This window comes from Sphaerodactylus townsendi, linkage group LG15, assembly GCF_021028975.2.
Source record: "Sphaerodactylus townsendi isolate TG3544 linkage group LG15, MPM_Stown_v2.3, whole genome shotgun sequence".
NCBI lineage: Eukaryota > Metazoa > Chordata > Lepidosauria > Squamata > Sphaerodactylidae > Sphaerodactylus > Sphaerodactylus townsendi.
Window position 1 is genome coordinate 3,355,117 of NC_059439.1, and position 27,858 is coordinate 3,382,974.

Below are 27,858 nucleotides of genomic sequence, written 5' to 3' on the forward strand. Positions count from 1 at the left end.
CTTCTTCTTCCCCTCCCCGCAACAGGCCCCTTGTGAGGTTGGTGAGGCTGAGAGAGTCCTGGGAGAACTGTGACTGGCCCAAGGTCACCTAGCAGGTTTTTTCCAGAAATTGTGGACATGAGGTGAAAAAAGTCACAGAGAATTTTTTAATAGCAACACTTGAATTGTTTGCAGACCTCGTTTTAATGATTCAGTTTTTACTGCGGATGGCTGTTGCTGCCGTTCCTCCCTTTGCCACCTGACCTATATCCTGGACCTGCATTTCCAGTTCTCCATCCAAGCCAGAAAAGGTTTTTGAGGTGGCTTGTCCTGTCGGACCGGAAAGCCATCTATCACATTTACTTATTTTAAACTGTGCTAGGCCTGCCTTTCTTTCTAGCACCTAAGACAGAGAATAGTATAATGATTGCTATTTAAGAACTCCTAAAGCGTTCGTACAATAATAAATAGAGCAATGCTTGCCAAATAGCTTCCTGAACAATATTGTTCAGCAGCTTCTTCTTCTGAAGAAGAAGAAGAAGAGTTTGGATTTTTATCCCCCCTTTCTCTCCTGCAGGAGACTCAAAGGGGCTTACAATCGTTTTGCCCTTCCCCCCTCACAACAAACACCCTGTGAGGTAGGTGGGGCTGAGAGAGCTCCGAGAAGCTGTGACTAGCCCAAGGTCACCCAGCTAGCGGGTGTGGGAGTGCACAGGCTAATCTGAATTCCCCAGATAAGCCTCCTCAGCTCAGGCGGCAGAGCAGGGAATCAAACCTGGTTCCTCCAGATTAGATACACGAGCTCTTAACCTCCTATGCCACTGCTGCTCCCATGATGTGCCCAAGATGCTTGCCCATCTTGGGAAGGGGAGGTGATTGCAAATCTGTTTAAGCCTCCTTAAAGGCAGAGAAAAGGGAGGGGGGATAAAAACCAACTCTTCTTCCTGCAAATCCAAAGGTTCACTGTTGCCACGCCCCGCACGCCCCGTGTCACCGTCTCATGGGCAAGCATCTTGGGCACATCGTGGGTGAAACAGACCTGCATGAGTTTCCCAGTTGCCCCAGGCATGCCCCGACATCAGCACAAATACCCTGCCATCTCTCTCAAATAATCGGAGGGGGGGGGAATAGTCCAGCTGTGCCCCCAAGTGCTAGCACAATTTATGTCAGCAGCCAATTACAGCCCAACTAAGAATCATATAAACCCCATTCAGGGCCCTCACAGCAACCTATGGAAAGGGACTCTGACCTGATGTTGTGCATACTTATCCTGTTTCCCCGAGTATAAGACATCCCCAGAAAATAAGACGTAGTAGAGGTTTTGCTGAAGCGCGAAATATAAGGCATCCCCCGAAAGTAAGACGTAGCAAAGTTTGTGTTTGGAAGCATGCCCGACGAACAGAACACAGAAAAATAAGACATCCCCTGAAAATAAGATGTTGCGCATCTTTGGGAGCAAAAATTAAAATGAGACACTGTCTTATTTTCGGGGAAACACGGTAGAGCAGACTGGGGGACTGTGATGGTGGGAACGCCATGGAAAGGGGCGAGAGTAAGCCTTGATTTTGTCCCTGACTTTCACTGCACTGTACAGAACCCTTCTAGATACTGGGGCCATGCAAAACTCTGGGGTGCTGACAGATCTGTTGGCACCATGTGACTACCAGTGTGTTATTCCCTCTCCGGCAGGCCTGACTTCTGACCAAGCACGTAAGAGGCCCATTGCCTTCCAGAGTTGAAGCAGAAAATGCAGACATCATTTCCACTGCCACTTCCTAGTAATGGTGTGGTGGTTACACTGTGGCCCTCAATAAGTGCATTCTACCATCTGGGAATCCACAGTGTAGAGCAGGGGTGGGCAATTATTTTTTCCATGGGGCCGCATAAGAAACAGAAAATATTGTGGAGGGCCGGGCCAAAAGGCTGAACTCAATTCTGCATAATAGGGGCTGATAAGTGACAGACAGGTGCACAGATCAACTTGGAATCAGTGGCAACAGTTCTGCACACAACACTATTTGGCACAAAGAATCACAGGCTTAACCTACCTGCATAGTTGTCCCCTGTGACAATCAAGCAAGTGGGGAGACTTAAGTCCCTTGACCTACTTTTTTTTTCCATCGACTGAAAAGTTTGGTGCCCCCAAGCAGAAGCCTTGGTTGCCTTGAGTTGCCAGCTTCTGCGGGCAGAGCTGGGGCATTTCAAAGGCTCTCGCCCCCCCAGCAAGGCGGCGGGGGCGCTTTGAGAAAGCCCGCAGAAGCCAGCCAAGCCAAAGGCAACCAACTTCTGCAGGGATTTAAAAGGAGGAACTTGCTTGCCCAGAAGCCAATTTCTGCAGGTAGGGGAGTGGCCTTTCTCTAGGAAGGCTCCCTTTACAGGGGTGCAGTGGCAAGGTGAGGGGGGAAGGGGGAGGGTTAGCGGAAGAATGAGCAGTGCGGTTCTAAACAGGTCCTCTTAGGCCAGGGCCAGGTCTGTCATACAAGCCAGTCAGGGTCATCCGGCAGGCCAAATGTGGCCCGCGGGCCGTATAATGCCAGGTCTGGTGTAGAGGGTGGGGATGTGGGACCTACAAGAACACAACGAAGCTCACTCGCTCTTTGCTGTTGCTGCTGTACAATATGAGTCATTGGGGCCCTCTGGGCTGTTTGCAAGCAACCCTCCAGCAGGAGAAGAAGCCAGGAGGAACCATCTGCTGAGCCTACACCACCACCAATGGGCTTCTCTCTGTCCTGCTGCAGGATTGCCAGCCCTCCTGTTTCAGCCTAGTTCCTGCATCACTGAGCTGTCCCAACGGTGGCCCTGCAGTGCCAGGTACCTCTCAGTGCCCGATTGTCCTTGCCTGGGAAAAAGCTGGTGCTCCCAAGAGCTGACCACTGCATGACTGGGAACCTTGTGCAGGAGACATCTTGGGTGTTCTGCAGGCACTGGCTCTGTTGCATAAGTGACAGAATCACATGACTGCTGTGAGGGGTGCATAAGTCCCTCCCCCCACTTTTGTGTGCCTGACAAAAAGGAATTTAGTTCCTGGCGGGGACTTGCACTTGGATAACTCTGTGGGGTTCCTGCTGGTGCTGTATGGTCTTTGTCCTGTGTCTGGGCAGGGTGGTGATGGCCCGATATCAGCGTGTCGGCTGTCTCTGCCTGCGCCTCAGAAGGGCAGCAGTGTCACACAGCTCCATGCTTGGTGGCTGGTGGTCTGGTGACTGGTGCCTCCAGAGCACATGTTCTGTACTTTGTCAAGGGGGTCAGAGCTTTCCCCTCTGGAGGGCTAGCAATGTGCCAACGTAGCGGGATTAAACTGGTCTACTCCATCTCCCAGCTCAAATCACTTCAAAATACCATCAGTGACATATCCTGGGCAGTGGTGGGATCCAAAAATTTTAGTAACAGGTTCCCATGGTGGTGGGATTCAAACAGTGGCGTAGCGCCAATGGGACTGGGCAGGGCACAACGGGGGTGTGGCCAGGCATTCCGGGGGCAGGGCATTAATAATTTCTCAGTTACTGTAAAAAACTCTTACTGTAAAAAAAACTTCCTAATTTCCAGCTAGTATCTTTCTGTCCATCATTTAAACTCATTATAGCAAGTCCTATCATCTACTGCCAACAGAAACAACTACTTCTGCTCTAATTGATTGCCTGTCAAATACTTAATACTTTCAAATACTTAATTTTGTTTCTAGAAATCAAAAGAAAAATACTTTCCTTAAACTAGGAACTTTACCATATTTCTAAAGCATGTTTTTAAAACAGCCCAACAGGGAGAATTATCCCGTTTTCTACCTTCGCTAACCAGCCACATAGGAAACAACAACATTGCTATAATGAGTTTAAAGTATGGACAGAAAGATACCAGCTGGAAATTGGGATTTTTTTTTAACAGTAAGAGTTTTTTACAGTAACAGATAAATGATTAATGCCTTGCCCCTGGAATGCCTGGCCACGCCCCTGTTGTGCCCCACCCAGCCCCATTGGCGCTACGTCGCTGTTTGAATCCCACCACCATGGGAACCTGTTACTAAAATTTTTGGATCCCACCACTGACCAAAACTGTGCTATGCAACAGAGACATTGGCACAGTAATGAGACCTGCAGCAAGTCCACATGTCATCTGGGTCTGCATTGCTACCTAGACAACATGATTAATTATCTGAATAATGTCAGCCACGCCAGCCGGGGCCTTTTCATCAGCTCTTCATCCATCATGTTGTTCTGCAGTGGACACGCTGGTCAGCCTCTACACAAAAAGATAAACAGGCATGAATTTAACATAGCTGTGGCCATGGTCAGAAACTTCTTGGAGAACGTTTCTCTCTACTCAGACACTCTCTTGCTGACCTAGAAGGTCACCATTCTTTCACCCAATATGTAATTCCTGAATTATAATTACTCAATAGGCCTAATGGTATTGACCAGAGATTAATAAAAATACTCTTCTTAGCCTGAACTAGTATGCTCAAGATGACTAGCTTGGCTGCTAGTAATTATCATTGTGTTCCTATCAATCAAAAATTGCTTAAACAACAGAGAGCAGACAAAATAGACAGTTCTTGCAATGGGGGGGGGGGCGGGGAAGTGGGGCGTGGATCAGCACAGAGACCGCTTGTATGTTGTTTGTTCATAAATGGCTGGGGGGTGGGAGTTTGGAGCTGTTGCACAGCCAGGTTTGCAATGGATTCTAAATGACTGAGGAGGGTGAACAGCAGAGCAGACTGGGAAGAGCGACAGCAGGATCTATATCAACTGTGTGAACGGGCAACAACAGGGCAAATGAAGTTCAGTGCAGGTAAATGCGAGGATGAGACACATTGGAACAGTCAACCACTTGGGTGCTGTGTGGTTTCCGGGTTGTATGGCCGTGTTCTAGCAGCATTCTCTCCTGACGTTTCGCCTGCATCTGCGGCTGGCATCTTCAGAGGATCTGATGGTAGGAATGGAAAGCAAGTGGAGTATATATACTGTGAGGTCAAAAGGTGAGGCCATCTGAATAGAGTGGCCTGGCATGTGAGTCACAGAGAAGTCTGTAGCATGGGAGTAACAATGAAGATAGCAAGGTCAATAGGTGAATGGATCTGAATAGAAGTATCCTGGTCTTTGTTCCCTTTGAGTGCTATAGTCTATAGTTGTCATGTGTTTGTGTGGAGCTGATCAGTCACTGTCTTGATTCTAGAGTTTTTCAACACTGGCAGCCAAATTCTGTTCATTTTCATGGTTTCTTCCTTCCTGTTGAAATTGTCCATGTGCTTGTGAATTTCAATGGCTTCTCTGTGTAGTCTGACGTAGTGGTTGTCACAAGCACATGGACAATTTCAACAGGAAGGAAGAAACCATGAAAATGAACAGAATTTGGCTGCCAGTGTTGAAAAACTCTAGATCCTCTGAAGATGCCAGCCACAGATACAGGCCAAACGTGCATATGATGGAAACCACACAGCACCCCAGTGATTCCGGCCGTGAAAGCCTTCGACAATACATTCAACCACTTGTCTTTATTTGCAGACTTTTCCGTCATACTGTCATTGAAACAAAGTACAGTATTTGCATGTAGAATGCATCATAAGTTGGCTGCTTTAATATTGGGTTTCATTTAATTACTTTATGATATTTTGGTTTTAGTAAGACTTATTTTGTAAGACTTTTCAGGCAGGTTCTCCAGTGAAGCAGCACAGATTTTTTAAAATAAATAGCTTAAATAAATAATGCATGTTTGGTTAGCAGAGTTCTTTTGGTATCAATGATCTAGGCTCAATGGCTGCATTAGGAAAAATAGCCACCCTTTAATAATATGAACATTTTCCAGGCCAAGATAAAGAATAATTGACTGTTCTGCTGAACTGGCTAATACCTTGGCCATGAGCGGGGCAATTACTGCATCTTTTCCTTCATTATGGTAAATACAAACCAGTTGAGGGGTTCACTCCCCACCACTATACGTATGAGAGATCGACCTATTGATCTCTGGACCAGCGCAGTTAGGGAAGCAGGAAGGAGTTGACAGCATGAAGGGGGGTGAGGGGGAAGGCGTGCAAAGTGCAGTGAGGGCATGGGAATGCTGGCCAAGGGCGGAGGGAAGAGATCCAGGGCAAAGCTATGTCCACTGGCAAATCTTTCCTAATCTGGCAAATGAAGCAAGATTTAAATCATGCTTTAAGTGATTTCACTTGCCACTAAGAGAGTAGAAAGTGAAAGTGGGGCTCCAGAAAATACGTCTGTAGAAGAAATCTTGCTGCGGCAAACATTGGCCTGCACTACACAGCAAAGACCTTGTGTGTAATTGGCCAGTGTGTGCTTCTTTGTTTTGAAAACTGCAGCATCCTTCCTTGAACGGTGGCCTGTGAATCCCCATTGCCTCAAGGGCTCCAAAGGGAGTTTCAGAGACCCTGTGTCACTCTCCCAGGAACACTCAAAAGCTGCCCAAATGATAAACATTTTTTTCCATGGCGGTGGCTGTATTTTGGGGGTGGTACTCACAGCCATATCCGTGAATGGTCCACTGTAGGTTGTTCCATTGAGCAGGTGTTTGGACCAGATAGCCTGTAGGCCTTTTTTAACCCTCTGATTCTATTATACCAGTGGTGGCGAACCTTTGGCACTCCAGATGTTATGGACTACAATTCCTATCAGCCCGTGCCAGCATGGCCAATTGGCCATGCTGGCAGGGGCTGATGGGAATTGTAGTCCATAACATCTGGAGTGCCAAAGGTTCGCCACCACGGTATTATACCCTCGACTAAGTATGCTGCAGGGTAGAAAAGGCAGCCCCTGTGCTGGAAGACATTAGGAAAAGAATTATATAGATTTTATAAATTATATAAACTGGTCAGTAGATCCACAGTGAGACCTCATTGGGAGTACTGTGTGCAGCTCTGCTTACCAAACTTCAAAATAGCATTGTAGAGCTGGATTAAGTGCAAAAGATGAAGCTGTTGGAGCACCTTTCCTATGGGGGAGTCTTCAGGTGGCTCTGACTTCAGGTGACGTGTGTTGAATTCTGTCTTGCATCTTGATGGCTCGTCAAGGTTAACCTAACCTTTTGTTGGAGTCCTGGGAAAGCAACCCATTCTTTGTCTCTGGCCTTCCTGCTAACTTGCCTCATACTGCCTCTGCACCCGTTTCTAATTATATGTATTACTCCTGTGGCCATTCATTGTGTGTGTGCGCGCGCGAGCGTGTGCATGTGTGCGTGAGTGAATGCGTGTCGGATCCCTGCACACACCCCCACATTCGTGTGTGCTCCTTTTCCCTTTCAGTTGCTGCTTTTGTCGGACCCTCCTCTGCCAGACTGGTAAATATCATTCATACCTGAAAACCTCTCCAATCCCTTCCTTTGCTTGCCTTGAGTTAAAGCCTCCTTGCATGCCGTAGTAATGTTCAGGGCTGGAAAAACATAGATTCTGTTAGGGGTGTTAGGCAATGCGGTTTTGATTCCAGTTGTATGGTTCGTCCTAGTAGCATTTTCTCCTGACGTTTCGCCTGCATTTGTGGCTGGCATCTTCAAAGGAAGATGCTAGCCACAGATGCAGGCGAAACGTCAGGAGAAAATGCTGCTAGAACATGGCCATACAGCCCGGAAACCACACAACACCCCAGTGATTCCAGGCGTGAAAGCCTTTGACAATACATAGTCCTTGTTTTTCATTGTTTTTATTAATGAAATTCAGTGTCACAACATTCTGCTCATGTAAGAGATTCCACCTGGACAATCCTTGTAGGCCCACGTTGCAGATTTCAGTCACCCCCTCTTGCTAAACTCTGTCTCCAAAAGCGAATTCTCCTGACTAAAAATGGAGACAGCCTTCTTTGGGTAATGAGACATGCGGCGAAGTCTAGGCCTAAGCGAAACACAGGATTGCTGCTTGAGGCAGTAACTTCACCATCCTCTTCTGTGCCATTAAAACACGAATAGGGGGCTTTCCCCACTACGGAAGGGAGCTAAGGTTGACTCGGTTCCCTTCAGTGGAGGGTGATTCCAGGCTGTCCCCACAGCAACTGAGTTGGCCCCCTGGAACCGAGCTAAGTGGGCGGGATCATCTTGGTGCCTGTTTAGCTCCTCGATCGTGATCGGCACTTGTGTTACGGCAGGAAACGGGAGCGTTCTTTTTTTTTTACAGTTTTTACAGTTTACACTTTACAGTTACATGCGTTTTCTGCTCACATGCCTCGACTCTCCCTGCTTCATGGCGCAGATGCCACAAAAAAAGCTGCTTCGTGGGATTGGTTGAAACGGATGAGGTGTCGCTTTCGATGCTATCCCCACTACGAAGCTTCAAGGGTAATATCATCACCTTGTTCCCGCGAGAAAAGTGTAGTTCATAATCTGTGACAAGGATGTCATGAAGTTCGGGGACACAAAAGACAAAACAATGTTGAGCTCGGTGGCAGTGGGGATTCACTGAGGCGAACCTAGGTAGAAACCAGTTCAACTCTGTCAGTGGGGAAAGCCCCTAGGACTGGGGCCTGCAGCATTTTCGCAGAGCAGTGGCTGTCGAGTGACAATGAGAGTATTGACAAGCATGGATCTTTTGAGAGATTGCTCTATTGCCAGGAGGCCGAGAGAAAGCCTTTTCCACTTACAAACTGAAATTAAATCATCATCAACGTAACCGTAATACCCATCTCAGATCTTGACCAGGAACTTGCTTTCATTTTCCTTCTCTGCAGCGACACCAGTGGATGTTTCCAACCTGTTCACTTTCTGGGAAGACAAGAAGCCTCACATCTTCCCGGAACCTCTCCAGCACATGTCCCTGATCCACAGCCCGCTAGATGCGTGCTCAAACCCCGACGATCGGCCTCAGCAGATCGAATCCAAACTGGAGCGCTTGCAGGCACAGCTCAGCAGGTAAATCCTTCTCTGTGGAGGTTTGGAAGGATGCAGAGTTCATTATTTATTTGGCATCATGTTGATATCCCTCCTTTTCTCATGATTCAAGGCAGCTTATGTAATCTCTTTCTGTGGGTTCTGTGGGGCAGTACTTGGAAGGAGTTGCAAAGAACTAAATTTGAACAAAACAGTTTACTTCTCTTAACAAATAACACTTTTAAAACATTTAACATTTACACTTTACAGTCCTGTTAAGTTTGCATTTTCAAGTCCTTATATTTACAGTCTACTGATATTGCCAAGTCCAATTCTGCTTTGCTGGTGGTTGGGTTTTTTTTGAAGACTTCAGAGGCTGGGTGAACGGGATTCAAGGTGATGAAGGTTCCCAGAAAACTCTCACCGTTTACATACTCAAAAACCCTTAAACAAGGTGTTAAGGGCTTAATAAAATCAATCGAGGTCCCAGCCTGGTAGCCTTGCTTCCTCCAACCTCATGAGTTCTGCAGCATTCTGATTCTTTTCAGTCTCCACCCCTTTCTGGGTCATCCCATTCTTACACAGGGGTTACATTTGCAGTAGTAGTTTAAAACATTTTCATTTAAAAATAATTCAGCAAACCCCAAATCTCCCAACCCTTCCCACCCTCCCATTCAGACTCCTTCAAAAGCCTTAGGTCTTCAAGCTTGGCTAATGAAATCTAGAGCTGGGTGCCAGCTGCATATTGATGAAACCCAACCCCTAAGCTCCAGACAATCACATTCAGTGGAAGGTAAGTAAAAGAATGGAACCCTGTGGCACTCCACAAGGCAAATACCACCCAGTTGATTTGGTGGGACTCTTTGTCAGACTGAAAAGAGGTCCAGCAGCATCAACAGGGCAGGTTATCACTGTCCAAGTGCAAATTAAGATGGTCTACCACTGCAAGTAAAGTCGCCTTGCTGACAAACCCATGCCCAAAACCAGACCGAAGTGGGTCAAGGACAGATGTGTCCTTCAGGAAACTCTGGAGCTGCTCTGCTGCTGCTCACCCTTATCACCTGTCCTAGGAAAGGTGACTGGGCTGTGATTGGCCAACTCATCTCTAGCCATTGGAGGTTTTGATGAGCCGTGGTAACAGCTTCCTTCAAAGGAACCCAGCTTGGTTCCTGTCTTGAGGCAGATCCAGGGCTTGATCCAGAGCTAAGAAACTGGTAGCTGTGATGGTAAACAAAATTAAACAATAATATTGTTTCATCTTTTGTTTATTTTGTCCTGTTTTGTTACTGTTGTGAACCACCCTGTTGTGAACCGCCCTGAGCCTTCTGGGGGAGGGCGGTATAAAAGCTGATGATAGATGGATGGATGGATGGATGGATGGATGGATGGATGGATGGATGGATGGATGGATGGATGGATGGATGGATGGATGGATGGATGGATGGATGGATGGATGGATGGATGGATGGATGGATGGATGGATGGATGGATGGATGGATGGATGGATGGATGGATGGATGGATGGATGGATGGATGCAAGTCACTGGAACACTGCGCTTACACTCTCAGTGTGTTGCCTGCTTCCAGCTGAAATGATGGCAATCTCTCCTGTAGGGTGGAGTCCAGGATGGCTTCTGACATAAGTCTGATCCTGCAACTGCTTCAGCGACAGCTGTCCCAAGTGCCCCCAGCATACAGCCCCATCTCGCCTTCCTCCCGCAATTTGTCTCTGTATAGCATCAGCCTGAGGAACATGGAACCCGCCCCACCTCTGGAAGAAGAGGAGTTGGCAGCCGTTGAGCAGGTGAGATGCAGGTGTCTGGAATTCAGCAGCTAGCTGGGAAAGTGGGTGAGGGATTGAAAAACTCTCGAAGGGCACCAGACACTTCAGCTACACACTATCTGGATGAACAAGGCTGCTTTGGATCCTGGGTCGCAAAGGCAAGTGAAGCCCAGGAATGGGGGATGCTTCGGTTCTACATGCAGGAGCCTGTTCTCCAGCAAGGAGCCCTGAGCCCATGACTTCCCAGTTGTGTCTTTTGGCACAGGGACTCTCACTTTGAGTCTGCGTAGGTTCCAGGCGTATGGAAGCTGCTTTATAATCACATGTAAATCGTTGTTGTTTCATTACTTCCGGGCAACCATCCTCCAAACAAGGGAAGGAGCAACCCTGCAATGTCTCTCATCAGTCTGTAATGGTAAAAATTCAACACTTCACAATTGGTTGATTTACAATGTACATGTATGACGAGGAGTGTCTTTACAGTTATCTGTGCCTAGAGCAGTGATGGCGAACCTATGGCACGGGTGCCAGTGGTGGCACTCAGAGCCCTCTCTGTGGGCACGCGCAAGCAGAGTGCCCCCTCCACGCATCTAGGCTGGCCTGGGCCGCTGGACTCGATTATTAGCATTAAACCTAAGACCTAGTTTTGAGGAAGCAGTGTAGGTCACCCTGTTAAGCGCTGTTAAACTAAAGCGCAATCCTTTACCTGGGAGTAAGCTTGGTTGCTGGCAATGGGGCTTGCTTCTGAGTAAACCCTCCAAGGGTCGTGATTCACCCGTTGGAAGAGTTGCACGGTTGCTTCAAAGCAAAGCCACCGACTACCACCAAGCTTACTCCTGAGTAACGCACGCCTCAGAGCCAACTGTTTTTCCTAAACTAAAACCTCAGTATCCAGGTTAAATTGCCATGTTGGCACTTTGCGATAAATACGTGGGTTTTGGGTTGCAATTTAGGCACTCGGTATCGAAAAGGTTCGCCATCACTGGCCTAGAGAGACAAACTTTCACAAATTTTAAATTTCAAAAACATTTGTTTCAGAAACACAGTAGAAGTTGACCATGTTAATGACTTATTTGTTCCTTTTCATATTTGTTACCATCTTGTTTCTAAACATACTTCTGTCGTCAGGAAGACCAGAATATCTTGGGGGTTTTCCTACAAAAGAAAAGTAGAAATTCTCAGAATTTCACAGAAACCACGAGCCACAGATACATGCCAGTTAACGATCCGGAGTTGTGTGAATATTTCTCTTTTCTCACCAGGTTCCAAGCTACACAGATACTGAAAAAGCCGAACTAAAATCCCGGGACTCTTTGTCAAGTGGTGTACACCTGACGTTGGCTTCAGATGAAACTATGACAGTCAACTCCGAGCAAGAGCATTATTCACAAACCCTGCCAAACCTGGACCCCGACCGGAGGGCGGAGGGCAGCCGGGGACTATTGCAAGGATTCCGTTTCCCTTCACTCCCTGAGCATCTCGAGGCCCCTTCCGAGCACTTGGACATGCAGCGATACCTCTCCGACCCATCGCTTCCGGGAAGTTAGGAATCTGGCAGAGTTTAAAACCAGGTCAAGAGGAACCAGGCCACAGGACTTGATTAGCTGTTTTTCATAGTTGGACTTGAAGGACAATACTGACGGCTCAGGGGTCTTATCTATCTTCTGCTTCCTTGGAGCAGAAGACAGTTTAGAAACGAATTGTCTTCCAAGATTGTTGGTCTTAGAAATGGTACTCCGTAGTGCAGACTTCAGGTCACATTCTTGTCCCAACTATCCCAGCTTGCAAGAATGGCACAAATACTAGCCTCTTGCTCACGTGCACATGCGCTCACACGCAGAGATCTAGTATTCTCCAAATGTACACTGTCTAGCATCAGGGAGTCTGCATCTATTTTTATAATTTCCTACTTGAGATGGACATGGGACTACTTCCCTAATATGGTAAACAAATAACAGCAAAATTTCCTCTGAAGGAGCCGCAGACTGCTAAGAACTTTATTCGACCAAAGGAAATTGGGTTTAAGTTATCTGATACTTACTCAGGTTTTACAGTTAGTAGAGATTAATGTTCCTTTGAAACCAGAAGGGAGTAGAAAGAAGAACGGTGTCCTCACAGATTTATTCAGCTTTGATGTAAAGCATTACATCTCTGTAGAAGCCAATTGCCTAGGATAAGCATTCCTTCCGGATGAGTCTCTCACCAGGTATCACTCAAGTTTTCCATGTAAAATAGAGGTGAGCTGTAACTTTTTACAGGTGAACTGTAACTTTTTGTTCGTATGAGCAAAGCAGGTATAAATACAATCCCCAAAAATCCTGGAAAAAGAAGCAAACAACACAAGGACCCTTTTTTCCCTTCTTCATGTATTTTCTCTCCTGTAACGGTTCCACTCACCAGAAAGCAGTGCATAAAACAACTGTAGCTAAATTTTCAAATTGTCCCTATATCACCTCTCAGTTGTATGCTGCAATCACATCTCTAAAGTAACAAAGTTCCCCCTTCATGAAAGTAGCAGGGAGGGAGCTTTTTTCTGTTACATTTTAGTGCACACTTTGCTAATTTAGTGCACACTTTGACGTTGGCCCTTTCCCCACTTACCCTTGTCGGAGGGTTGCTGCGCGCAGTTCCCAGCATGTGCAATTCCTGGCACACGCCCCGGCTTCCCCACGACCCCACGCTCTGCACGGGGTCATCAAAAGGCGCCATTTGAAAAGGCGCCAGGAATTACGCGCGCTGAGGGGGCGCGAGAGAGGCAGCGTCCGGGCGGCTGCATTCTCGCCGCCTCTGAAGTGGGGAGTGCAACTGGACCCCGCGCTACTTTAGGAGAGTAGCGCGGGGCTTAAGGTAAGTGGGGAAAGGGCCGTTGGCACCTGTGGTGGCCTGCTCATCCTTTCCTCTGGGCTGCGAGGGTGAGGCATACAAAGTGAGAAGAGTCAAACTTCTGTTTGGGAAAGGGTCCGAGGCAGAAATCTCGTTTTGAGCATTTCTCGTTTGGTTTCCAAGGCCTAACAGCCTTGGATTTCCTAGCAGCCTCACCTCTAAACATTTCCTTCTTGCCTGGCTGGTAATATAGATGGGCTGCCAGGCATCCCTCACAGTTTTTCCTCCCTAAACATCTCCAGCATAGATTTCCTGGTTACTGGACACCATTCATTCATTTATTCTCAAGCAACAGGGTCCTTGTGGAGAACTCTATATACCCTAGTGGTGGTTTGGCAGCTATGTTCCCTGCAACCTCTAAAAAAAAGTAGAAGCAAAGGTGGAAGTTTGTGTGTTATTAAACATAGATCTTCTGTGGGGGAAATGTAACTGTTGTTGTTGTTGTTGAAATAGATTTTTTTTAAAATGCCTAACAAATAGCTCCTGCACTAGAAGGGGAATTATATGCTGTCCGCTGTTATTCTCCATATTGTAGAATGAATGGGGAAGGGGAAAGACAGAGAGATGGTGCCCCAATGGTGGGCCGTGGGGAAATGATGCCGAGAGCAGCGTATGACTGACCACCTTGCCCAACAGCCTGCCGTTAACACCTCCACACTGTAAACAACCAGGAATTGCAAGATAGCCACTGACGACAACCCTGTCATGTAGTCTATTGTTAATATCTCCATATGGAAGTTTGGGGGGGAGGGGTTATAGCTGCTATGTATTATAACCTCCATGTTTCAAATGGGGGCTGAGGCTGATGAACAGACACCTACAACTCTCTAATAAAGTTTTTAAACACTACTACCTATTCCGTCTTTATTGGTGAAATATGATGTTCCTCATATTGTTGTCCACTGCGATGTAATACTGTATGCATCAACAGCAACCAGTGGAATACAATTATAACAGGATAGATGGATATTGGGATCACGGCAGACTAGGGGAAGACAAAATCCAGAACAACTGGGGGCCTCCCGCAAGCTCCGTTTCCTTACTATTTGTCCCTGGTTCCAGATAAGGTACGAGCAAATGATATAGCACTCATCTCAACAGAGATCCTGGAGGAAATCACTGCTCTCTTCCCTCCTGTTCATGCACACAAACTGCTGCTTCTTTTTTAACCTGCTATCAATCCATGAAGTGGTGCTCTCTCTTATCCCATGACTAGGTAGTTTACTCGGAAGACTTTAGTGAGGCGTCTTGTCAGAAGCTGTCTGGAAGTCCCAGAATGCAGAGTACGCAGAGGGTCACTGGGTCTGCAGGCTCGTTGGCAGACCCCCTGAATCCCCGGAGGTTGGCAAGGCAGGACTTCCTCCATGCTGATTCCTCTTCCTTCTGCGTGCTCAATAATTGGCTCTTTATTAACCCATCTCTGCAAGACACTAGGAATGTGGGGTGTTTGGTGGGGGGAAGGTGGGGGGAGTTCAGCCTGGGGCTGTGCAAGGAAGAAGAGGGGGGCAGGTGGCCAAAATGTGCCCCCCATGTGACCCAGGTGAATGAAGCCTGGGTTGTCTGCCCCCTTCCCCCGCCCCCCAGACGCCATTGTCTATCAGTATGAGATGGAGACTGGACATCTGGCACACCTTCTCATGTCCTCTTAGCAGATGTTCCTCCCTCCGCCACATTCTTTCCCCTGCGCTCTGTTTCCACTGTTCGTGCCAAGGGTGACCTGCAGTCAGACGTCAATCTGGGCCTACCCCAACAGTCTCTCTGCTGAGCCCCCAAAAGGAATCATGCTGAAATCAAGCAGCCCTCCCACATCTGACTGAAAGGCAGCATCACTGACCAAAGCCGAGTGTGCCTGCTGGAGGGACACCACACCATCCTCTGAGATCACCCTTCCGCACAGCCTTGGTGGAGCCCAAGGCGGGTTCCTCATCTCAGGTGATTCATCCTGACCAGCCAGCAAGTGTCCTCCTGGGTGTGGCCTCGGGCATGGTCTCCCCTCTCCTCTCCGCAGAGGGCAACAACGCCAGCAAGTTTGAAACAGACCAGGGGAGCAGTTCAAATCACAGGCGTAGCTACCATGGGGACATCCGGGGACAAGCGCCCCGGGCGCCACCTTGTGGTGGGCGGAAAAATTGCAGGTTCGTTTGAAGCTTTCTGTATTTTTTACTGTTTTTTCCAATTTTGGTCTGCAGGAGGCACAGTTTTTAGGCTAGTGGCACCAAAATTTCAGGAGCTATCGTCAAGGGTGACTCTCACACAGTGATGATATCAGCCATGAAGTTTGGTGAAGTTTGGTTCAGGAGGGTCCAAGAGATATGGACCCCCCCCCAAAGGGGTGACCCCATCACTCCATTGTTTCCAATGAGGGCTAATAGCAGATGGGGCTATCATTTTTTGAGGGAGTCCACTTAACTTTGGACCCTCTAGAATCAAGCTTCCACTTTAAACCTAGGAGTAGTATGCATAAGGATAGTCTTCCTTTCCTGATACCAACCTAGGTTTGAGTGAGAAGGTTGGTTCAGGGGTCCAAAGTTATGGACCCCCAAAAGAGATGCTCCATCCCCATTGTTTCCAATGGGAGGAGATAATAGGTAGGCTCATGGGGCTACCCTTTTTGAAGGTCCATAACTTTGAGACCCCTGAGGACCAAACTTCACTAAACCTGGAGTGGTATAATCAATCAGGACTCAGATCTCCTAAAGATAGCCTTCAGAAATTTTAGTACTGTTATCTTAAACATTTGCTCTCCTGAGCCAAGCTTTTCTTCCTCAGAATTTTCCTCAGTTCTTCTCTTTAAATCCACTGCCTTTGGAGTGGATTTAAAGGGAAGAATCCTGGGCTCCCCTAGATTAAAAAAAAACATTAAGAGAAGTATTATTTGAAGGCTTTCACAACCAGATTCAACTGATTGTTGTGGGTCTTTACAGGCTGTGTAGTGCCATGGTCTGAAGGTAGATCTTGTTCCTAACGTTTCACCTGCCTCTGTGGCTGTAGCATCTTCAAGAGGAATTGTATCACAGGAGAAGTCTATTGTTGGAGTAAAGAGAAGTCTGGACACAGTGGCTTATAACAAGACTTCTCTCTGCATGATACACCTCCTGAAGATACCAGCCACAAGATCTACCAGACACTACAGCCGGATGCAGCTTAGAAAACTTCCACAACAACCAACTTTGACAATGGTAAGCTGTTTGAGGGTGGATGGGTGGGAGAATCTACCCTGAAACAGCATCACTTTCAATGTTATTGTTTAAACTAGAGAGCCCAGGAAGTCCTCTCTTTAAGGTGAATTTAAAAAAGGAGAGAATTCCTGGGCTCTCTAGTTTTAAAGCAACATTAAAAGTGATGCTGTTTCAGGAGTGGATTCCCCTATCAAAAAAATAACATCCACTTTTCAATGTTAAGTTTTAAACTAGGGAGCTTACTAGGTGTGTTCAGATTAAATCATGTGTTGGGGCATGTTCTATAATGTGATGGTGTTTGGTCATGGTGGGGAAGGGGGAGGGGCACTGCCCATATGCCGGAGGCATAGAGAACTCTAGATTTTTTTGTCCCGGGCTCAATTTTCCCTAGCTACGCCACTGGTTCAAATACAGAAATACAGAAAGCGAGTAGCAGAGAGCTGGACGAGATGGACTCTGGTCTGATCCAGCTGGCTTGTTCTTATGTTCTTATGACCACACATGGCAAACCAATGGAGTAGCCACATGCCCCTCTTCTTTCTCTCTGTAAAGAGCTATTGATCAACCATGCCTCCCTGCTCCTGGCCCACAGTGTTTTTGCAATCCATTCTTCCATCCTGATGTGCTCAACTGGAGCCCTCCTTCCCTCGGGGCACAGCAGAGGTGTAGCTAGGAACAATGGAGCCTGGAGCCAAAAATCTGAACTTTCCACCCCGCATCATAAGAACATAAGAACAAGCCAGCTGGATCAGACCAGAGTCCATCTAGTCCAGCTCTCTGCTACTCGCAGTGGCCCACCAGGTGCCCTTGGGAGCTCACATGCAGGATGTGAAAGCAATGGCCTTCTGTGGCTGTTGCTCCCGAGCACCTGGACTGTTAAGGCATTTGCAATCTCAGATCAAAGAGGATCAAGATTGATAGCCATAAATCGACTTCTCCTCCATAAATCTGTCCAAGCCCCTTTGAAAGCTATCCAGGTTAGTGGCCATCACCACCTCCTGTGGCAGCATATTCCAAACACCAATCACACGAATTGCGTGAAGAAGTGTTTCCTTTTATTAGTCCTAATTTCTTCCCCCCCAGCATTTTTCATAATGGATACCCCCCTGGTTCTAGTATTGTGAGAAAGAGAGAAAAATGTCTCTGTCAACATTTTCTACCCCATGCATACAATTTTACTGGAGCTGTGCAATCATCATCTACCTCAAGGCGTCTCCTCTCCAAACTAAAGAGTCCCAAACGCTGCAGCCTCTCCTCCTAAGGAAGGTGCTCCAGTCCCTCAATCATCCTCATTGCCCTTCTCTGCACTTTTTCTATCTCTTCAATATCCTTTTTGAGATGTGGCGACCAGAACTGAACACAGGACTCCAAGTAGAAGCATTCGACCTAAAATGGGGGAGCTAGAGTACAGAGTTTTGAAGGAGGACTTTGATATAGTGGGCATTACAGAGACATGGTGGAGATGAGGAGAACCAGTGGGATGCTGTTATACCAGGCCTACACGGGTACTCCTATAGGGAAGAAGGATAGGACAGAGTGCTTATTGGGGATTGGAGTTGCCCTTTACATCAAAGAGAGCATAGTATCACATAAAATAGACAATGCAAGGGGGGAGCTGGTTGCCCTACAGAATCACTGTGGATATCAATACCAGGTGCTTGAAGGACAGTTTAATAATTAGGAGATTATATTATCGCCTCCCCTGACCAAAGAGTGCACAAGGAAGGGGAGTTCTGGAGGATGGAAAAAAAAAGAAATTAGAGAGGCTAGCAAAACAAAGAAAAAAAATATGAGTAGTGGTAATGGGTGATTTTAAACTATCCCCATATAAACTGGAGAAAAATGCATGTTCAGGTCCATAGTAAGGAGAGAGCATTTACCTGGATATGCTAAATGACTGTGGCTTAGAGCAGATGGTTGTGGAACCAACCAGGGGAGAGGAGTGGATCCTAAGATCCTAATTCCTATATGGGACCCCAGGACCTGGTGCGGGAAGTCCAGTGTTGTTGGAAGGAGCCACGATGATAGGGGAACAGCGACCACAATGCTATCAGATTCAGGTATCTCAGCATGCTTTAGAACAAGTGGCAACTACTAGTGTAAGTTACATTAGCCTTCAGAAAGGGAAATTTCTCTCAAAGATAGAGGGGGGGATAGTGTGCAGGAAGCTGAAAGGGAAGAAAATCAAAGAGAGTCAAAACTGTCCAGGATGCTTGGAGGTTATTTAAAAAACACAGTAATAAAAGCTCAGCTGGAATCGTGTTCCATACAGGTTAGAAAAGGCAGCACCCAGTCCAAAAGAAAGCCACCATGGTTAACAAAGAGAGGAGTTGAGGAAATTATCAGAAAAAAGAAAATGTCTTTTAGAAAATGGAAGTCCAGTTTGGCTCGATGAGAAGAATATGAGAGGGAACACAAATGGTGGCAAAGAGAAGCAAGAGTTAGCTGTAAGGGGAGGCAAAAAAAGGATTATGAGGAACATGCATGGCCTTGAACATCAAGACCAGCCAGCAACAAACAGTTCTTCAAAGTACATCAAAAAGCAGGGAAAACCAGCAAAGGAAGCGGTAGGCCCGTTAGATGACAAAGGAACAAAGGGTGTATGCCTAAAGATGGCAGGGAGATTGCAGAGAAGCTGAATGAATTCTTTGCATCTGAAATCTTCACCCAAGAGGAGGTGGTAGGAACATTCCTGCACCTGAACCAAACTTCTTGAAGGCGGCGAATCCGAGGAACTACTTGAAGATGAGAGTGGTAGACAAAGGAAGAAGTTTCACAGCAGCCATTGATAAGAAGCTAAATGTTACCAAATCCTGCACCCCAAGATTGCATTCACCCAAGAGTTCTTAAAAGAGCTCAAGCATGAAATTGCTGATCTTCTCACTTTAATAGCTGCAACTTATCCCTGAAATCCAGGCTCCATCACAAAGAAGACTGGAAGATGGCCAATGTCCACACCACAAATGCTTTAAGAGAGAAAAGGATCCTAGGGGGGGGACCGGGGAGAATTACAGGCCAGTCAGTTTGACATCTGTTCCTGGTAAATTAAGTAGAATCTATCTCATTAAAGAATAAAAGAATTATTAAACATGTAGAAAAGCAAGACCTGCTGAGAAAGAGTCAGCATGGCTTTTGCAGAGAACAAATCCTATCTTACAAACTTACTAGAGTTCTTTTGAGGGGAACTGTAAACAGGCATGTGGACAGGGAGTGAACAGGTGGAACATTTGTCACTACTTGGATTTCCAAAAGGCTTTTTGACAAAGTTCCTCACCAGAGAGACTGTTGAGAAAACTCAGCGGCAATGAAGAGGAATAAGAGGAAGTCACTCCTATGGATTAAAAACTGGATTTGAAGGAAACAGGAAACAAAGAGTGGAGTGTAAATGGGAAGTTCTCACAATGGAGAGATGCTCCGGGGGTAAAGGTGTCCCCACAAGGATCCGTTTGGGACCAGTGCTCTTTAACCTATTCATAAGAAATGACCTGGAAAGTGGGGGTGGAAGTAGCGTGGTAGCCAAGTTTGCAGATGATACCCAAATTATGTAGGGTGAAATTGCAAGAACCACAAAGGATTGCAGAAGAGCTCAAAGCGGACCTTGATAAATTAAGGTTAGGAAGTGGAAGCTCCCAAGAAATGGCAAAATGCAGTTCAATGTAGCAAAATGTAAAGAGTGATGCACATAGGGGCAAAAATCCAAACTTCACATACGCTGCTACGGGGGAGTCCAATTCTGCAGGAGGTAGGATGCACAGCCCACGCACGAGTTCGATAGAACGTTTTTCTTCAGTTCGTTGAACCGGTTGTTAAAGATTAACTTCAACTCCTTTGATAAATCTTCCTCAGCTCTGCAAACTGCCAGTTAATGATTAACTTCAACTTCAACTGACCCAGCAGAGTCTGTGTAATGATTAATCCCCACCTCCCCTCCATGGCTAGAGGAATCGCCCACCTGCTTTATTAAACGTTCTACCCTTGTGGCATGGGGATGAGGGAGTGCAGGGAATTTGGCCAGTGTTTGGTTTCTGTGGGCAAATCTTGCTTCCTGCAGGAGCAAGCCCCGAAGATGGGCAGCCGGCGGCTCATTTTCTCGGCCTGTAGCCCCATAAGCTTAGCCGAAGGCGGGCAGGAGGAGTAAAAAAAAGCCGCGGCAGCGGCACCTGGCTGGCCGCGGGTGAGGATCGCCTGCCCTGCTACCTGCAGAAGCGGGCAAAGATGAGGACCCGGCGGGCTGGGCCTGGCCGGCCGCCAGGACAATAACCACCCTGCCAGCAGTGGAAGGCGGAGCAGGAGAGAGTAAAGAAATTGCCCACGGCACGGCCTGGCCAGCGCGCATGGAGCAAAAGATCGCCGCGCTTCCTGCTTCCCTGCAGAGGCCGGGCAAAGGATGGAGCACGCAGCGGTGGATCGGCCTGGCGGCCTTGAGGAGAGCGCTCGCCCCGCCGAAGCGAAAGCAGAGGCGAGGCAGGAGGTAAAAAAACCCATGGCACGGCCTGGCCGGCGGCGGGCGAGGGATGCGCCAGCCCATGCAGGATAGCAGAGTGGCGGGAGGCAAAAGATGGGCAGAAGCGGAGTGGTCGCGGCCTGGCCGGCCGGCGGGAGAAGCGCCCGCCCGCGCAAAGCAGCCAGGGGCAGGCAGGAAAGAGTCAAAGCCCATGGCGTTTGGCCTGGCCGGCAGCGAAGGCCCGAGGGATGCGCCCGCCCTGCTTCCTGCAGGGGCCCGGGGGCGGCGATGGGTCCGGCGGCTCGGCCTGGCCCGGCCACACAGGAGAAGCGCCCGCCCCACCACAAGCAGGCCGGGGGCCCGGGCAGGAGGTCAAAGCCCACGGCTTGCGCAGCCTGGCCGGCCGCAGGCTGAAGATCTGCTGCCCGCCCCTGCGCTTCCTGCAGGGCCCGGGCGGGCGTGGAGCCAGCCCGGCTCAGCCTGGCGGCCCCGCCCGGAGAGAACACCAGCCCGGGCAGGAGGAGTAAAGCCACTGGCGCCCATGGCCTGGCCAACCCAATGGCGGAGTGAGAGTGCTTTGCTCCTCCCCTGCTTCCTGCAGAGCGGCCCGATAGGCCCGACGGCTCAGCTCGGTCTGGCCGGCCGCCCGGGGAGCGCTCCGCCCTGCGCAGAGCGAGGCCGAGACTGGGGACGGCGGCTTTCGGCCTGGCCTTGCGGCCGCCCGGGGAGAATGCTCACCCCGCAAAGCAGCGGTAGGCGGGCAGGAAGGAAGTAAAGCCCGTCACGAAGCCTGGCCTGCGGCGAGAGATGCGCCCACCCTGCGCTTCCTGCAGGGGCCGGTGGTGCGAACATGGAGTTCGGCTGGCTCGGCCTGGCCGGCCGCCCGGGGAAAAGCGCCCGCCCATGGCAAGCAGCGGGGCGGGCAGGAGGGCTCAAAACCCACGACGCGGCACTGGCCAGCTGCGAGGCGAGGAGATGCGCCCGCCCTGCTTCCCTGCAGGAGCAGGTGAAGATAAAGGCCCGGGCGGAAACCGGCTCATGGAGCCACGCAGAACAGCAGCCAGGAAGAGCCGCCATGGCGGCTCTCCCGAGCCACGGGTTCCCGACCCCTGCAGCTTGGCCAGGAGAGCAGGAACACCACGAAATGAGGTCAGCCACATGTTCCTCCTGGCTATTAAAGTAAGAAGTAACTGCTTTTTTGTTAAACGATTCTACCCTTGTGGCATGGGGATGGAGGAGGGCAGAATTTGGCCAGTGTTTGGTTTCTGTGGGCAAATCTTTTCCTATCCTGGTGGCATGGGGATGGGGAGGGGCAGGAATTTGGCCTGTGTTTGGTTTCTGTAGGGCAAATCTTTCTACCCACTGAGTGGCATGGGAATGGAGAGATGCAGAATTTGGCCAGTGCTTCTTGGTTTCTGTGAACAGAGCTTTCTACCCTTGTGGCATAGAGATGGAAAGTGCAGAATTTGGCCAGTGCTTGCTTGGTTTCTGTGGGCAGGAAGAAATCTTTCTACCCTGAGTGGCGTGGGGAATGGAGAGTGCAGAATTTGGCCAGTGTTGGTTTCACCTGTGGGCAAATCTTTTCTATCCTGGTGGCATGGGAATGGGGAGTGCAAGGAATTTGGCCAGTGTTTGGTTTCTGTGTGACGGCAAATCTTTTTCTACCCTGAGTGGCATGGGGATGGAGAGTGCAGAGATTTTGGCCCAGTGTTTGCGTTTCTGTGGGCAAATCTTTTCTACCCTGGTGGCATGGGAATGGAGAGTGCAGAATTTGGCCAAAGTGTTTGGGTTTTCCTGCTGGAGCCAAGTCTTTCTACCCTGAGTGGCGTAATGAGGAATGGAGAAGTGCAGAATTTGAAAGCCCAATGATGTTTGGTTTCTGTGGGCAGAATCTTTTCCTACCACTGGTGGCATGCGAGAATGGAAAGTGCAGAGATTTGGCCAGTGCTTGGTTTCTGTGGAGCCAAATCTTTTCTACCCTGGTGGCATGGGGATGGGGAGAGGAGTTTTTGCTCAGTGCTTGGCTCCGTTTTGCAAAACTGTCTACCCAGGTGGCATTGGGGTGGAGTGGGGAGATTTTGCCCAGTGCCCATGCTGCCAGTGCAGCCCACCCTGCTCTAGGAAATCCCTTCACCCCAGAACTTTGGCCCAGACCATGCCCATCGCCATGTATTGCCCCACCGCTGCTCCGTTTGGCACTCTGTGACTGTTTGAATCCCACCACCATCGGAACCTGTTGTTAAAATTTTTGAATCCACCACTGGTCAAAGTGCTCTCAGTCACAGACCAGGAAAGGGATTTAGGCGTCTTAGTTGATAGTTCCATGGGAATGTCAACTCAATGCATGGCAGCTGTAAAAAAGGCAAACTCTATGCTGGGGATAATTAGGAAAGGAATTGAGAATAAAGAGCTGCAAAAGATTGTCATGCCCTTATATAAAGCAAGTGATGCGACCGCGCCAGATACTGTGTCCAGTTCTGGTAGCATCTCAAAAAGGATATTGAGGAGATAGAAAAAGTGCAGAGAAGGGCAACAAGGATGATTGAGGGACTGGAGCACCTTTCCTATGAGGAGAGGCTGCAGCGTTTGGGGCTCTTTAGTTTGGAGAGGAGACGTCTGAGGGGGGATATGATTGAAGTCTATAAAATTATGCATGGGGTAGAAAATGTTGACAGAGAGAAATTTTTCTCTCTTTCTCCACAATACTAGAACCAGGGGGCATTCATTGAAGAAATGCTGGGGGAAGAGATTAGGACTAATAAAAGGAAACACTTCTTCACGCATAGCGTGTGATTGAAGTGTTTGGAATAATGCTGCCACTTTTAAAGAGGAGGTGGTGATGGCCACTAACCTGGATAGCAAGCTTTCAAAGGGGCTTGGACAGATTTATGGAGGAGAAGTCGATTTATGGCTGCAATCTTGATCCTCTTTGATCTGAGATTGCAAATGCCTTAACAGACCAGGTGATCGGGAGCAACAGCCGCATGAAGGCCACTTGCGTTCCACATCCCTGCATATGTGGGAGGCTCCCAAAGGCACCTGGTGGAGCCACTGCGAGTAGCAGAGAGCTGGACTAGATGGACTTTGGTCTGATCCAGCTGGCTTGTTCTAAAAAAAAAAAAAAGTGCGGTCGCACCACGGCTTTATATAAGGGCATGACAATCCTCCACAGGCGCCCAGATCTACCACCCAGACCCCAGGTCTACCACCTGGAGCCCACACTGGCATCCAGGTCTACTGCCTGGAGCAAGCGCCAGCATCCAGAGCTACTGCCTGGAGCTCGCACTGGCATCCAGGTCTGCTGCTCGGAGCCGACGTCGGTGTCCAGATCTACTATGCGAAGTCACCGGTGGCGTCCAGGTCTACTGCCCACAGCTGGTGCCAGCGCCCAGGTCTATGTGCGCCCGGGGACATGGGTTTCCCCATGTCCCCATAGGTGGTACGCCCTGGGGCACAGGCAAGGCAAGGAGAGCACTGGTACAGCATGACTGGAAGGCAGCTGGCAGGGTTTGGGTCGATAAATTGTTCGCCTCCATGACATGAGTAAGTTCCATCAGAAGCCTCTTTATCTGGCTTAAAGATGGTGCAAGTACACAGCAAGCCTTCCGTGTCGCTTGGATTGTTACCCACCTTCACGTGGCTGAAGTGAGTATCAGTCTAATAAGAATGCCTCATTTTCATCAGTGTTGCATCAATGCCAGCGTCCAATTTTAGGCAAATCACCAAACGTTTATTTTGAGCCTCCAAATTTATGTCGGAGTCGTTTCTAGCAAGAGGTTTTCCATGGCTTAATAGCTTGTTTACAATGTTTGCATAAACAAGGCAAGAACGGAGCCCCCGACTGTCCCTCTGCTATATACATCCCTGTGATGTCACATGAACTTTTCAGTCTTTAGCGTGTGGGTGTTAGATGTGGATTTTCAGAAGTGGTAATGGAAGTTTGAATCAAAGGTACCCTTTTAAAAGTATGGAAGCTGTAAACATATTTCTTAAAGCATTCCTCTTGAGCATATACGAGTTTCTGGAACCCTTAAGAAGACTCATTTGGCGTAGGAGTGTTAAGAGCTCGTGTATCTAATCTGGAGGGACCGGGTTTGATTCCCAGCTCTGCCGCCCACTGAGGCTGTGGAGGCTTCTCTGGGGAATTCAGATTAGCCTGTGCACTCCCACACACGCCAGCTGGGTGACCTTGGGCTAGTCACAGCTTCTCAGATCAGTGGCATAGCAGTGGCGTAGGAGGTTAAGAGCTTGTGTATCTAATCTGGAGGAACCGGGTTTGATTCCCAGCTCTGCCACCTGAGCTGTGGAGGCTTATCTGGGGAATTCAGGTTAGCCTGCTTACACTCCCACACACGCCAGCCCTGGGTGACCACCAGGGCTGTGATCACAGCTTCTCAGAGCTCTCTCAGCCCCACCTACCTCACAGGGTGTTTGTTGTGAGGGGGGAAGGGCAAGGAGATTGTCAGCCCCTTTGACTCTCCTGCAGGAGAGAAAGGGGGGATATCAATCCAAACTCCTCCTCCTCCTCCTCCTCCTCCTCCTCTTCTTCTTCTTCTTCTTCTCATTTGAAAAGGAAGAGTATCAGATTTGTGCATGCCAAGAGCTCTCAAGAAAAGCAGTCCTAAAGTTTTCTGTAGCTAAATAGAGACTTCTGTAGTTAAACAGAGAATGTAAGAGTTGGTGGGGTATTAGTTGAGGACGCCTACGTTTTATTATTAGCTATCGTGGCAAAAATTTGAATAGCATCATTAAGATACATGATGCTGGACAGGCAAAATACCCACCAAGCTTATGATGATTGCGGCGGAAGTTCCAACAGCTGTTGTTAGACTCACCCATGTGTCTTGATATTGCATCATGCCAGCATCATGTATTTGTATAGATAGAAGTAAATATAGAGGAAGAGATTTACAGCTTCCCTCCGGCACGCACAAAGTCACCTTTTCCCTTCCTCTTACTGGAAAGGCTAACGTTTTGGGGTGAGTGGAAGTCTTGCAGTTGAATGCTTTGTGGCCCAGGGTAGCTTGGGCAGCTCACTGGTGCCTGGCTGCCCTCTGTTGTGTGAAATACAAAAATGCTAGCGCTCACAGGTGACAGAGAAGGAGTGTTGTCATCTCCCACCATTTGGGGAGAAGTGACAAGCGCCCTTGTGGCATAACAGCTCTCACACAAGGGCATGTGACAGAGAAAGGCTTCCAGCCACCCTGGATTCCCCTCCGGCCCCATTGCGCTCTCTTTTTCTGCTTTCCTTTTCCCGTTCGCTCGCTAGGTTGTTGTCACCTTCTAGCAACTCCTGCTAAAAAGTTGGTACATTAACATGCTTTACTGCTTTGCCAATAAAAAATTCTACTCTGTGCCTGGGCTTGGCTTTCTTCTGGCGACCGCAGGGCCAAACAGATGTTCCTGGGCGCGCCGGGAGCAGAAGGGATCACCCTCTGTCCCCTCCTCCTTGCTTTTCCTCGGTAAGTATATCGAAATTGGATGTGGAATAGTTACAGACAGAGATTAAACTAGCAGCATAACAGGGTTATAACAGGACTACAAATTATAACAGGGTTTCAGAGAGTAAAAGAAGTGCCCTCATGCTTGCTTACACAGCAAACGTGAGCGATGATTCAAATGAGTGAAATAACTGCAAATCTCCTCACCCTGTTTGCATCGATCCCTATGATGTGAAAGTCTGGGGCTGTGGTGGCGAACCTTTGGCACTCCAGATGTTATGGACTACAATTCCCATCAGCCCCTGCCAGCATGGCCAATTGGTCATGCTGGCAGGGGCTGATAGGAAATATGTAGATCCATCTGGAGTGCCAAAATTCCTCACTCCTGAACTCTAAGAGGGGTCTTTGGGTAGGAGTTACAAGCATTCCAAATTGGTCCCCATTTCTGGTCACTCAGAGCCCCAATCCAGTACTTCCTCCTTCCCCTGGTCCCCTGTTCCACTTTCCTGAGTTTCGTGCCCCTTCTCCCACCACCCCTCCAGCTAGGTCCTGAAGCCCCACTCTGAGCCTCTTGGCCTCTTCCTGCTCATGGCCAATCTCTCTCCCTTTTCCTCACTCTGCAGTGGTTAAGAGCTGGTGCACTCTAGCCTGGAGGAACCGGGTTTGCTTCCCTGCTCTGCTGTTTAAGCTGTGGAAGCTTATCTGGGAATTCAGATTAGCCCGTGGACTCCAACACACGCCAGCTGGGTGACCTTGGGCTAGTCACAGTTCCTTGGAGCTCTCTCAGCCCCACCTATCTCACAGGGTGTTTGCTGTGATGGAGAGAAGGGAGAGGAGATTGCCAGCCCCTTTGAGTCTCCTTACAGGAGAGAAAGGGAGGATATAAATCCAACTCTTCTTCCTCCTCCTCCTGTTATTCTTCTGTAGGGGACACCCCACACACTTCCATGGGAGGGTTCCACTTGAACTAGAAGTGAGCGGGTACATATAGCACGGAAGGATTGATTCCACTGGGAATTGTGTAGTTACTTCTTTTGCTTATGTTCCCCATGAAGAAATGGGTTTATGTGTCCTTCCCTGCTCCTCCTGGCTGCCTCTTAGGAGGTTGGGAAATGCCCACAACTGTCCCAAGTCTGAACTCAGAGATGCCATTCCTTCTTCCCCTCACTCCCTGGGGGACCCCAAAAGCTAAGCACCAGCTTCCGCTAGTGAATCTGAGGAGCCTCTCCTGCCAGAGTCACGTGTCTATGATTCTGGATCGCCATTGCTGTTTAGCAACCCAGCCCAGCGGCCATGCCTTCCCATACCCTTCTACAAGTAAGTGCGAAGGTGATCTAGTATACTACACAA

The 27,858-nt window shown here is 48.6% G+C and overlaps 1 protein-coding gene across 1 annotated transcript in view; it reads left to right on the plus strand.

Moving 5' to 3' along the window:
* Window positions 1-13,123, plus strand: part of KCNH6 (potassium voltage-gated channel subfamily H member 6) — a 534,004-nt gene extending 520,881 nt beyond the window's left edge. The window contains exons 12-14 of the mRNA XM_048516923.1: window positions 8,640-8,820; window positions 10,393-10,582; window positions 11,824-13,123. Of these exons, the coding sequence (XP_048372880.1) occupies window positions 8,640-8,820; window positions 10,393-10,582; window positions 11,824-12,108 (656 nt within the window). The 3' untranslated portion in view covers window positions 12,109-13,123. The remainder of the gene's footprint in view (window positions 1-8,639; window positions 8,821-10,392; window positions 10,583-11,823) is intronic.
* The last annotated feature ends 14,735 nt before the right edge of the window (window positions 13,124-27,858 follow it).